Source organism: Balaenoptera ricei, chromosome 11, assembly GCF_028023285.1.
Source record: "Balaenoptera ricei isolate mBalRic1 chromosome 11, mBalRic1.hap2, whole genome shotgun sequence".
Taxonomy (NCBI): Eukaryota; Metazoa; Chordata; class Mammalia; order Artiodactyla; family Balaenopteridae; genus Balaenoptera; species Balaenoptera ricei.
In genome coordinates this window covers 97,852,749-97,866,820 of record NC_082649.1, presented here as the reverse complement: position 1 = coordinate 97,866,820, position 14,072 = coordinate 97,852,749, and the positions used below count along the sequence as shown (strand labels likewise).

General features: G+C 38.4%; 1 protein-coding gene across 6 annotated transcripts in view; it reads right to left on the bottom strand.

Annotated features, from left to right (window-relative positions):
* Positions 1–14,072, bottom strand: part of GRM7 (glutamate metabotropic receptor 7) — a 788,856-nt gene that overhangs the window by 126,515 nt on the left and 648,269 nt on the right. For all 6 annotated transcript variants that reach the window (XM_059940238.1, XM_059940239.1, XM_059940241.1 and 3 more), the window contains exon 8: positions 6,939–7,874. In XM_059940238.1, the coding sequence (XP_059796221.1) occupies positions 6,939–7,874 (936 nt within the window). The remainder of the gene's footprint in view (positions 1–6,938; positions 7,875–14,072) is intronic.

Here is a 14,072-nt window from a genome sequence, read left to right as displayed (position 1 = left end):
CATTATAGGGGTCCCAGAAGGAGAAGAGAGAGAGAAAGGACCCGAGAAAATGTTTGAAGAGATTATAGTCAAAAACTTCCCTAACATGGGAAAGGAAATAGCCACCCAAGTCCAGGAAGCACAGAGAGTCCCATACAGGATAAACCCAAGGAGAAACACGCCGAGACACATAGTAATCAAATTGGCAAAAATTAAAGACAAAGAAAAATTCTTGAAAGCAGCGAGGGAAAAATGACAAATAACATACAAGGGAACTCCCATAAGGTTAACAGCTGATTTCTCAGCAGAAACTCTACAAGCCAGAAGGGAGTGGCATGATATACTTAAAGTGATGAAAAGGAAGAACCTACAACCAAGATTACACTAGCCGGCAAGGATCTCATTCAGATTTGATGGAGAAATAAAAAGCTTTACAGACAAGCAAAAGCTAAGAGAATTCAGCACCACCAAACCAGCTCTACAACAAATGCTAAAGGAACTTCTCTAAGTGGGAAACACAAGAGAAGAAAAGGACCTACAAAAACAAACCCAAAACAATTAAGAAAATGGTCATAGGAACATACATATCGATAATTACCTTAAACATGAATGGATTAAATGCCCCAACCAAAAGACATAGACTGGCTGAATGGATACAAAAACAAGACCCATATATATGCTGTCTACAAGAGACCCACTTCAGACCTAGGGACACATACAGACTGAAAGTGAGGGGATGGAAAAAGATATTCCATGCAAATGGAAATCAAAAGAAAGCTGGAGTAGCAATACTCATATCAGATAAAATAGACTTGAAAATAAAGAATGTTATAAGAGACAAGGAAGGACACTACATAATGATCAAGGGAGCAATCCAAGAAGAAGATATAACAATTATAAATATATATGCACCCAACATAGGAGCACCTCAATACGTAAGGCAACTGCTAACAGCTATAAAAGAGGAAATTGACAGTAACACAATCATATTGGGGGACTTGAACACCTCACTTACACCAATGGACAGATCATCCAAAATGAAAATAAATAAGGAAACAGAAGCTTTAAATGACACAATAGACCAGAGAGATTTAATTGATATTTATAGGACATTCCATCCAAAAACAGCAGATTACACGTTCTTCTCAAGTGCACATGGAACATTCTCCAGGATAGATCACATCTTGGGTCACAAATCAAGCCTCAGTAAATTTAAGAAAATTGAAATCATATCAAGCATCTTTTCTGACCACAATGCTATGAGATTAGAAATGAATTACAGGGAAAAAAACGTAAAAAAGACAAACACATGGAGGCTAAACAATATGTTACTAAATAACCAAGAGATCACTGAAGAAATCAAAGAGGAAATCAGAAAATACCTAGAGATAAATGACAATGAAAACATGATGATCCAAAACCTATGGGATACAGCAAAAGCAGTTCTAAGAGGGAAGTTTATAGCTATACAAGCCTACCTCAAGAAACAAGAAAAATCTCAAATAAACAATCTAACCTTACACCTAAAGGAACTAGAGAAAGAAGAACAAATAAAACCCAAAGTTAGCAGAAGGAAAGAAATCATAAAGATCAGAGCAGAAATAAATGAAATAGAAACAAAGAAAACAATAGCAAAGATCAATAAAACTAAAAGCTGGGTCTTTGAGAAGATAAACAAAATTGATAAACCTTTAGCCAGACTCATCAAGAAAAAGAGGGAGAGGAACTCAAATCAATAAAATTAGAAATGAAAAAGGAGAAGTTACAGCAGACACCGCAGAAATACAAAGCATCCTAACAGACTACTACAAGCAACTCTTATGCCAATAAAATGGACAACCTGGAAGAAATGGACAAATTCTTAGGAAGGTATAACCTTCCAAGACTGAATCAGGAAGAAATAGAAAATATGAACAGACCAACCACAAGTAATGAAATTGAAACTGTGATTAAACATCTTCCAACAAACAAAAGTCCAGGACCAGATGGCTTCACAGGTGAATTCTATCAAACATTTAGAGAAGAGCTAACACCCATCCTTCTCAAACTCTTCCAAAAAATTGCAGAGGAAGGAACACTCCCAAACTCATTCTATGAGGCCACCATCATCCTGATACCAAAACCAGACAAAGATACTACAAAAAAAGAAAATTACAGACCAATATCACTCATGAATATAGATGCAAAAATCCTCAACAAAATACTAACAAACAGAATCCAACAACACATTAAAAGAATCATACACCATGATCAAGTGGGATTTACCCCAGGGATGCAAGGATTCTTCAATATACGCAAATCAATCAATGTGATACACCATATTAACAAACTAAAGAATAAAAACCATATGATCATCTCAATAGCTGCAGAAAAAGCTTTTGACAAAGTTCAACACCCATTTATGATAAAAACTCTCCAGAAAGCGGGCAAAGAGGGAACCTACCTCAACATAATAAAGGCCATATACAACAAACCCACAGCCAACAAACATCATTCTTAATGGTGAAAAACTGAAAGCATTTCCTCTAAGATCAGGATCAAGACAAGGATGTCCACTCTCACCACTATTATTCAACGTAGTTTTGGAAGTCCTAGCCATGGCAATCAGATAAGAAAAAGAAATAAAAGGAATACAAACTGGAAAAGAAGAAGTAAAACTGTCATTGTTTGCAGATGACATGATACTATATACAGAGAACCCTAAAGATGCCACCAGAAAACTACTAGATCTAATCAATGAATTTGATAGAGTTGCAGGATACAAAATTAATGCACAGAAATCTCTTGCATTCCTATACACTAATGATGAAAAATCTGAAAGAGAAATTAAGGAAACACTCCCATTTACCACTGCAACAAAAAGAATAAAATACCTAGGAATAAACCTACCTAGGGAGACAAAAGACCTGTATGCAGAAAACTATAAGACACTGATGAAAGAAATTAAAGATGATACAAACAGATGGAGAGATGTACCATGTTCTTGGATTGGAAGAATCAATATTGTGAAAATGTCTATACTACCCAAAGCAATCTACAGATTCCGTGCAATCCCTATCAAATTACCAATGGCATTTTTTACAAAACTAGAACAAAAAATCTTAAAATTTGTATGGAGACACAAAAGACCCTGAATAGCCAAAGCAGTCTTGAGGGAAATAAACGGAGCTGGAGGAATCAGACTCCCTGACTTCAGACTATACTGCAAAGCTACAGTAATCAAGACAATATGGTACTGGCACAAAAACAGAAACATAGATCAATGGAACAAGATAGAAAGCCCAGAGATAAACCCACACACCTATGGTCAACTAATCTATGATGAAGAAGGCAAGGATATACAATGGAGAAAGGACAGTCTCTTCAATAAGTGGTGCTGGGAAAACTGGACAGCCACATGTAAAAGAATGAAATTAGAACACTCCCTAACACCATACACAAAAATAAACTCCAAATGGATTCGAGACCTAAATGTAAGACCGGACACTATAAAACTCTTAGAGGAAAACATAGGAAGAACACTCTCTGACATAAATCACAGCAAGATCTTTTTTGATCCACCTCCTAGAGTAATGGAAATAAAAACAAAAATTAAAAAATGGGACTTAATGAAACTTCAAAGCTTTTGCACAGCAAAGGAAACCATAAACATGATGAAAGGACAACCCTCAGAATGGGAGAAAATATTTGCAAACAAGTCAACGGACAAAGGATTAATTTCCAAAATATATAAACAGCTCATGCAGCTCAATATTAAAGAAACAAACAATCCAATCCAACAATGGGCAGGAGACCTAAATAGACATTTCTCCAAAGAAGACATACAGATGGCCAAGAAACACATGAAAAGCTGCTCAACATCACTAATTATTAGAGAAATGCAAATCAAAACTACAATGAGGTATCACCTCACACCAGTTAGAATGGGCATCATCAGAAAATCTACAAACAACAAATGCTGGAGAGGGTGTGGAGAAAAGGGGAAACTCTTGCACTGTTGGTGCGAATGTAAATTGATACAGCCACTACGGAGAACAGTATGGAGGTTCCTTAAAAAACTAAAAATAGAATTACCATGTGATCCAGCAATCCTACTACTGGGCATATACCCAGAGAAAACCATAATTCAAAAAGACACATGCACCCCAATGTTCATTGCAGCACTATTTACAATAGCCAGGTCATGGAAGCAACCTAAATGCCCTTTGACAGAAGAATGGATAAAGAAGTAGTGGTACATATATACGATGGAATATTACTCAGCCATAAAAAGGAACGAAATTGGGTCATTTGTTTAGACGTGGATGGGTCTAGAGGCTGTCATACAGAGTGAAGTAAGTCAGAAAGAGGAAAAACAAATATCGTATATTAACACATGTATGTGGAACCTAGAAAAATGGTACAGATGAACTGGTTTGCAGGGCAGAAGTTGAGACACAGATATAGAGAACAAACGTATGGACACTAAGAGGGGAAAGCCGCGGTGGTGTGGGGATAGTGGTGTGATGAATTGGGCGATTGGGATTGATAAGTATACACTGATGTGTATAAAATTGATGACTAATAAAAAAATAAATAAAAAAGAAGATAAGGAAAATAGAAAGTAAAAAAAATAAAAAAAAAAAAATTCCATGGTTTCATGTACTCTAGCCATATGCCTAGCATGAAGGCATGCCCATTTTCATGCAAAATTCACTGTTCTCAGTTGGCAATTTGGTACCTTTAATTGTGTCAAACAACTTTGTAAAACATCATAATTCACTGAGAGTATACAAAGAGAAATATGTGCCTTCTATATTCTGGTATACAAAGCACACTGCTTGAAGACAGCTTAGTTTTTCCTGTAGTCCGGTTCTACCAATGCAATGTTTTCTAGAACAACCAGAATCAGTGAATCCAGCTCCTGAAAACTTGTATCCTTCTCAGGTTTTTAAATGAGTAAATTACACCCCTGATCTTAACTGACAAGATGCAGAGTCATGACTAGAAATGACAAATGAAATGGTAGAGACCTATAATGCCAAATATGCATTACAACAAGTCTCATCTATAGAACAGCTGCAATGATCCCTGCCTTTTATATTCCTCAAGCACAAATTTACAAGAAAAAGCTCTAATATTTTTATCCTGTTGCATGGGAAATTGTGTTTAATAACAGAATAATGATTATCTCGATAGGCTTTGATGATGCACATCAGACCCCATAAAAATGTCCATGATTATCAACGTGCTGCCATACATTGCATTTCACTACCCTACCTCATATTTTACTATTCCCCTGGCCCAGGGATAAAGCAATGAAATGAAATTCAAGTTGGTTTCACAGATAGTAAACATGCATTATGAATTTGAAACATACTTCCGGACACATACTTTGCTCACTGAGCATATGTTCAAGAAGAACTTCCTCTAAGAACTTCCTTTTATGACTAAAACCATAATCTGGAACCATTCACTGTCCTTGGTTTTAGAATTCTATGTGCTTTCATAAGATATTTGCCTTTTTTATTTTAAACACAGTCCAATCTTATAGCTGCTGAATCAAACCGTTTAGGTAAAAGACATCCTTTCAGTTGGAAAACCAGCCAAAGCCCATTAATCCTTTCTATGATTATAAACAACCAGATTCAACTAATTCCCAGAAGCAGAGATTTGTATATTTGTAGACATTTCTACTTCAGTCCTTGTTCTCCCCACTTAGGGCGCTAAATCCTTGAATGTTTAAGAGACTTCTCCAAAGTGATGTGGTACCAGGCTAGACGCCTGATGTGCTGACTTCTAATCAAGCTGTAACTGTGCTCTCCCTATAGAGTGTGCCAGTGAGGACTTAAGTCTCAGTTCTGGCTTCAGCTGTACTGACGTGCCAGAGCTACCTTCACTGAGAAAAGGACACCACGTCTTATTAAGATCAACCTATTAGGACTGCCCAGTTTGCATATATACAAAACCATATCCAGGTAAGCACAGAGCTCAGATGTATATGAATCACGTTTAGAATCAACACGGTAGCATTGCCTGATTCGCACACATGTCAAACCTACAGCTACACATATATTAGTTGCGTTAAGATTCAACATATTAGGACTGCCTAGCTTACAGACTCATAAAAAACATAAAACTCTATATATGGGGAGGGGGAGGTCATGTACACTGAACATATCTAGGGTCAACATTTTAGGGCCCACTAATTTTGAAAACTTTGAACTTTTGCAGCCAGATGACACTTCCCCTGTGACATACTGGCCCTCCCACTGCTGGAGACTTGAGTCTCTGATATCGCTCTGCCTCATTTGAGGCAATTACTGTACATCTAGCTGTAGGGAGCCTATAGACTGGAATGACAACCAAAGGTCTCCTATGTCAACCCATTTAGAGATACATGTAGATACAGACATATGATGTATAGTTCACACACGTGATCCAATCCACAGTGAGCGCCTACACAGCCACTAGGAAGAGAGAGAGCTGGTGATGACATCCTTATCCTGGGAAATAATGGGCTGTGGGCCTCCTCTCTTATCCCAAGGAAATACATATGAAAGAAGAGGCAGTGGGTAATGAATGATAGGAAGGTTTAATTTAGACAGATTGGATTATGTTATACTGGATAATCTCTTGCTACATTGCATCACTCTCTAATCAGTTGACTTGAAAAGGCTACACCTCTGGTTGGTTTCCAGTGGAATGAATGTATTGGATTGGCCAAAAAGTTCATTCGGGTTTTCGGTACAATGTCACAGAAACACCCGTACGAACTTTTTGGCCAACCCAATAGCACAGCTCAAGGCAGGTTTTGCACTTCTACAGCATTGATGCCTATTAATTCAGGATTTGTCTAGTCTTGGGAATACCATTCTGCATTTTTAAAACCTCTTGCTCTATACAATCGATTTGGCTTCAATATTTTCAAAAAGGAACACATTTTTGAAACGCATGGTGCAGTGTGCATTTTCACTTACCTTTTCCGCCGACTGAGCGGTGCCAAAAAAAATGGGAATGAAGGCAAGCCAGACTATACACGTCGTGTACATGGTGAATCCAATGGGCTTGGCTTCATTAAAATTCTCTGGGACACCCCGAGTCTTGATGGCATACACAGTACATGTGACCATGAGAAGAATGCTATATCCCAAGGAGCAGATAATCTGGAGATCCGTAATGTCACATTTGAGAACTCCCCGGGCCTGCTCAGGGTTCATTGTCTTATGTTCATCATAGTCTATGATGATGTTGGGTGGGTCAACACCAAACCAAATGAAGACACCTAGAAGCTGAACTGATATTAAACTAGAAGTGATCGCCAGCTGTGATGTTGGGCTTATGAGTCTGGGAGCTGTCACTGATTTCTTGCCCTGTTCGAATATGCGATAAATCCGATTGGTTTTTGTCAAAAGGGCTGCATAACTGATGCACATACCCAAGCCCAAGAAAACTCGCCGGAAAGAACACACTGCCACATCAGGTTTGGCTATCATCAGGAAAGTGATGATGTAGCAAAGAAAGATGCCCGTCAACAGAACATAGCTCAGTTCCCGCCCAGATGCCCGGACGATGGGAGTGTCATTGTAGCGGATGAAAGTGGCCATGACAAATATAGTGGCGATGATCCCCAACATGGCGAGGAAGACAGGGATGACGGCCCAGGGGGAGTGCCACTCCAGTTTGATGATGGGGATCTCCTGGCAGCCGGTTCGGTTTTCATTGGGTCGCTGGTCGTAGGGGCAATGCTGGCATGTCATCTCATCAAACTGGTACTGGTAGCCATCACAAGGCTCACAGGTCCAGCAGCAAGGAGTTCCCTTCTGTGTCTTCTTTCTTTGCCCAGGTTTGCATGGCAGTGTACACACTGACGGGGGGATCTCCCGGAGTCCTTTACCCCACTGCATGTCCTCTATCTGCAACAAGAAATAAGAAGGTGCAACAGGTAGGTTAGTTAAGAGGAAAGAAAAAGAACAATAACAACAAACAGTAATGACAGCAACATGTGAGACTTGACAAGGTAAAGCAACTAACCCCCAGCTGCAGGAGCTACAACCAAGATTCACCCCCACACCGTTCCACTGAAGCATCTTCAGTCCTCAGCACTGCAGAGTGTGCCAAACACGCCGGACTGTAAGAATTCCCTGTGGTAGCTATCGGAAATACAGATTCCCTGTTCCCACCCTAGACCCCCCAAATAAGAATATCCTGACAAGGAGCCTTTGGATCTTTATTTTCAACAAGTACTCAGAGGATTCTTAGGATTAGATAAAGTCAGAGACTACTGACGTGCTCTCTACTGCCGTCTCCTGGGTAATAAGTGCAAATGTCCCAAATTAAGTCAAAAATCTTAAGTAACGTGAAAAGCTATATTCATTTCCCTTATAAGATGCTTTTGTTTTTTTAAATTGGTTTTAAATTATTTTGGATGACATTGCAGTGCTAACCACCTTTTCTAAAATTCTGTAGGCATCACTGCCATTTTCATTGAGAAATTTTGAAGCAAATGAACCTATTTATCACAGAGGAGTGATAAGTTTCATTATTGAGGGTTTTAATTGTAGTTAACGAAGCATTTGATAAGAAAGTAATATGGTCTGGAAACCTTTCAAGATTAGCCATGTACCTATTTGGAGATGAAATTTAAACTAAAACACTATATCCTAGAGGAGGATGAATGTGTGCTTGCTTAATTAGAATATTGGCTTTCTGGAGGGGAATTCATAATTAACAGTCTTCTGAGAAATAATGGCATTAGAAACGAAGAAGAACTTTATTACTGGGCTGATATCTCATCTTTTCCAGCACAGCATCTATTCTTCTTTTTTTCCTGGTATCAGTTCCTCACATTTTTTTTTTTTTTTTTCTATGTGCTTTCTGTGAGATGGGATTTACACGGAAACTCCAGGGGCAGCAAGCAAGACCCAGGCTGGGCCAATTAGGATATGGTGTCGTTCTCAAGCTTGAGTACACATTAGAATCACTTGGAGGGGTTTTTACAACCCAGCATGCTGAACCCCACTCTCAGATTTTCTGATTCACTGGGACTAGGATGGGAACCGAGAGTATATATTTCTAACAAAATCACACACGGTGTTGCTGGAGATTCTCTAGCCATCACACTTTGTCAACCACTGATACATTCCAACCTCCTAGCCCCAGAGACTGGGTCAGGGATTGGGTCATTACAGAATGGCACAGCATTTAACTTCACGGCTTTTACAGAGATTATGTAGGATAAAATTCTTTGTTTCTGTTGGACTTGCAGTTTCCAGGATGTAAGGATGCTGGTGCTCATGGCTATAAAGGGAAAGTCATTTCTCAGAGGAAGAAGCCAATACAAAGGAAAGCAGAGTAGAGAATTGAAGAGAAAGATTACTGATAAGCCTGTTTAAGCTCCTGGATACGGCTCTGCCTGAAGCAGGTTTTCCCTATATTGTGTCATTATGTGACTCAGTAAACTCTGCTATGCTGAAATACTTTGAATTGCATTTCTCTTACTTGTAACCAAGGGTCCTGAAAAATATACCTCCTAAAGGAATAATTTTATTATCTATGTGTTGCAAAAGATGTACTTAAAAAATACACAAATACATTCCAATGAACAAATTTGGCTGATATTCCCCATATCTAGTTAATCAAATTTTTAAGATATGTGAACAAAAATATAGGTTAGAGAGATACTGGAAAGTCTTAACTATTTTTATTGATTGATTGATTGATTGATTTGGCTGCATTGGGTCTTCGTTGCTGTGCGCAGGCTTTCTCTATGTTCGGGGAGCAGGGGCTGCTCTTTGTTGTGGTGTGAGGCTTCTCATTGTGGTGGCTTCTCTTGTTGCAGAACACGGGCTCTAGGTGTGCGGGCTTCAGTAGTTGTGGCACACGGGCTCAGTAGTTGTGGCTCACAGGCTTAGTTGCTCTGCGGCATGTGGGATATTCCCAGACCATGGATCAGAACCCGTGTCCCCTGAATTGGCAGGTGGATTCTTAACCACTGCACCACGAGGGAAGTCCCTGAGCCTTTTTAAAATGCATACTTTTAAGAGATAAGGGGGGGAACTAATTTATTGCTCAGTGGAATTTGAATGCTCTGTTAAAACAGGATGCAGTGTATAGAAAGGTGTGATACTTCCATCAAAACTTGAATGAGAACTCCATCAACATCTGAATCAAATGTAGTTAATTCTGGGGGAAAGAACAGCTCAAGGATTAAACTTTATAAAATATTATAACCTTCTAGTGATTGAATTTAAACTTTAATCAGAGACCCAAGTGTCTTTGGATGACTCCTATGAACTCATTTGCCTGAGCACAAAGCCCAAGTCAGCACTAATAAATCTAACTAGATATAAAACATAATCATTTCTTTCTCAACATCATCATTTTTGAGCCAGTAGGTCATTGTCAGCCATCCCAAAGTCATAAAATTAAGGAAATAATTTGTAATGAGAGAAAAAGACATGCATTAACTTTATAAACATCCAATTCCAAGAAGTTGGAACCTAAAAAATTGCTATTATTAATACAAATGTTTCAAAATATCAAAGTAAAAGGCCCTACTCATGGTTAGTAAGAAAGACTAACAAAGAAACCTTACAAATAAATATCATTAGCGAAACTTGAGATTGCCTGATTCCAACACGAGTGGGAACTAATATGCCATATGATTAAACTTAAGCTATGGAATAGATGTAGGGCTCATACAAATATAAAAACAAATTATCATTATATGTAATATTTCATAGCCAATTTCAAATGTTGCCAGCTTGCAATCCCCCCTCACCACAAATAAAATGGTCAGCAATGCTGAACAGCTTTTTTTCTCAACTTAACCAAATGTATACAACAGCTATAACCACAAACATTACACTGGCTACTTAATTTGTTTTCAATTTTCATTTAAAGTAGATCTCAACTCAATTTAATTGTATATATTAAAGCAACAAAGTTGCTTCTTGCTCCAAATGAACAGAAGTCTAATTTACTTGCTTTGCCAACAAAAATCATTATTGAAAATGCAATTTATGTTCCATAAAGGTACCAACTAACCTTTAAGAGCTCCAGTAAGTGAGAATTTTGTTAAAGTGACACATATGATTTGTGTATATCTTTACCTATCCACACAAATTTAGTGCCTTGTTTCATAAGAAGAAACAGCTGCAAATGCCCAGGGGCACCTATTTCAAAGAGGATAATAATTTAGGGTTTTGAAAAATTAACTGTAATGTCAATTGACTTTGTCAAAAGGCTAGAAGGAATGCAAATTTCAAGTTTGTTCTAAACTCTGCAACAAAACTGTGTTTTATTTAGCTCGAAAGCCAAAGTTAAATTGCAGAAAAATGTAAAAAATTAATAAACAGAAATCTCAATCAAAGAGTGTCAGGAGAAGGGGGAGATCTCACGCCCTGTGCCCATAGCTGAACCCAACAGGAAGAAGACTCCTCCTCTTCCTTGGCAAGGACTCGGCCAGTGAAAAGCCATGAACCTTTTACTATTGCCCTCCAACTTCCTTTTCCCCTCTATAAGAGTGTTCTCCTTTCCTTGCTGTGAGGGGTCTTGCATGTGGCTTGCCACCGTTTCAGACCCCGAATTGCAATTCTCTTGCTGATCTCAAATAAACCCATCTTTGCTGGAGCAATATATGTCAGTCTATTTATTTCAGGTCAACAAAGATTAGGAAAAAGGCTAGGATGTTTACCATCGTCTTCTTTAGAAGATATAGTTCTAAATTCCCTGATAAGAATGCATTTTCTTCCTGGACATCCCAAGTTTATGGTTACTGGATACTGGATACTGGATCAGCTCAGTACCTGGCTCATGGCAAAGGACTGCTGAGATCTCAGCTCTTGGCAAGAGAATACACCTGTAAAGCTAGTATCATCAATTAACACCATGCATGGTGCATAGATTTTATCGATAAGTGAATCAATTGTTTAAAAAAGAGAAAATTAGGTAATTCTGGCCAATGAAAGCAAAAATAAGCCTTTTGTGGAGTCCTAGGAAAGCGTTCTTCACTCTTTAAAGTAGAGACACAAAGAAGAGATATGCTGTCTTCAGCCTTTGATGTGTGCAAATGTGATATATGGAGCTGCAGCAGCCATTGTGCCACCACGAAGAGACAAGCTGAAGGAACAAAGCTGATATGCTGAGGATAGTAAAACAAAAACAAAAACAGAATTTGTATCTTTGATGTTATCAAAGTAACTTTCACATTCCTATAAACAAGCTTCACTCGAACAGAAATGCAGTACATCTAGTCAGCCAATCTCCAAAGGCTAAGTCAACTCAGGGGCTTCTCACCCCAAAAAGGGTTGACTATGTGGGCCCAGCCCATCAGATAATTTTTATATGTCTTTTCCTTGTTCGTTATTCTTTATCCTATAAGAGCTTTCCGCTTTCCACCCCATTTTGCAGTTCTCTGAAAGAAGACTGTCCACAAAGTTTTAAATAAAATGTGTCTGTACTGCCTAAATTGTCTTCTTTAATCATTTTTTTTAAACAGTGGCATTATTTTGTCAACCAAATGAACCAACACTGGTACCACCCTACCCTGAACTGCGAACATGAAACAGTAAACTTCCCTTGGTTAACCAATACCTCATGGGTAGCCCACTACTTGCAGTCAAACATTCTAATACACTCTTTCTTATTTCTGCAGCTGGTACGTGAAGGCCTGAGACTACTGGACAGTTAGCCAATAATTCAAGTTCTTGCGTGGGTAGTAGAGAGTTCCAGGAGGAAAGGAAACTTGTGAATCACACGTGATCGGATACACTTGTCTTTGTCTCCTGAAAGCACTCAGAAAAGAGGGTGGTAAACACCTGGACTCAAAAAATCAGCTGTGACTCCACTGCTTCTGGCTCAGACAGAGAGAATGAAAAAGTACCTGTCAGCTGAAGTTCTTTAGCACATGTATTTGGCAAAGAAAAACTGGGGTCTGGCTCTAGCAGAGAAAGCTATTCCACCGGGGATGCGCAAACCTTATAATCACTGGAATTTTAAAATAAAACCCAATGAGTTGCTGTCTTACTGCCAAATGCAGGGATCAAACTGAGAGGATTTTTATAAACACTGTTCAGTGCATCCATTTTTATCTAGAAGACATTTTCTCCCTGAAGGAAAACTGTGTCACTGCAGGGATATTTTCTCCAGTGAAGTTCCATTTGCATTTTCCAGCATACACTCTGTAGAGCAAGCTGGCTGGTATTTTTGTTGCATAATTCTTTGCAACAGCATTATTTTTACTTATTAAAACCTTAATAGAATGAGCTAATTTAACAAGAGCTTTCTTATTAAACACCATTTGTTCATTACAATATATATGTCCTGGCTAATTTATGAAAAAATCTTTTCAGGAAAAATGCACAAGAATGCTGAATTTCTAATACTAGAAAATAAGCAGGTTTAGGTTCCGGTGGGGAATGGGTAAGGTAGAATGGCTTTACAAGGAATTTTGTAGTATCTCAATGTCTTTTTTTTTTCTTTTTTAAGCCTCAGCCCTGATTGTTAAATTTTAGGCAGCAGGACTGGACTGTAAAACAGAATTTCGGGACTGCTATAAACACACTTAATTCAAATTCTACTTACTCAAAATTTGGAATTATTTGTACAGTTCATCGTGTTTAATATACTCTAGGAAGAAAGTGCCATACGCTTTCTTCATTAAAGTGTATATAAAAGATTGTACATAAAAGAGTACATAATTGACTAGTTTTAACTACGGTAGTCCCTGGGCACCCATGGACGGATTTAGAGCTTCATCTCACTGTAAAGCACCTCGAGGTCCAAGATGTGGGCAGCTCTGTACTGCTACTAAGACCTTTTTTAAAAAAAATTTTTACTGAACTATAGTTATAACATTGTGTTAATTTCTTCTGCACAACAAAGCAACTCAGCTATATGTGCGTATATACATGTATTCTTTTTCATATTCTTTTCCATTATGGTTTGTCACAGGATATTGAATATACTTCCCTGTGCTGTACAGTAGGACCTTGTTGTTTATCCATTCTGTATATAAGAGTTTGCCTCTGCTAACCCCAAACTCCCATTCCTTCCCTGCCCTCCCCCTGCCCCTTGGCAATCAAAGTCTGTTCTCCATGTGACTCTGTTTC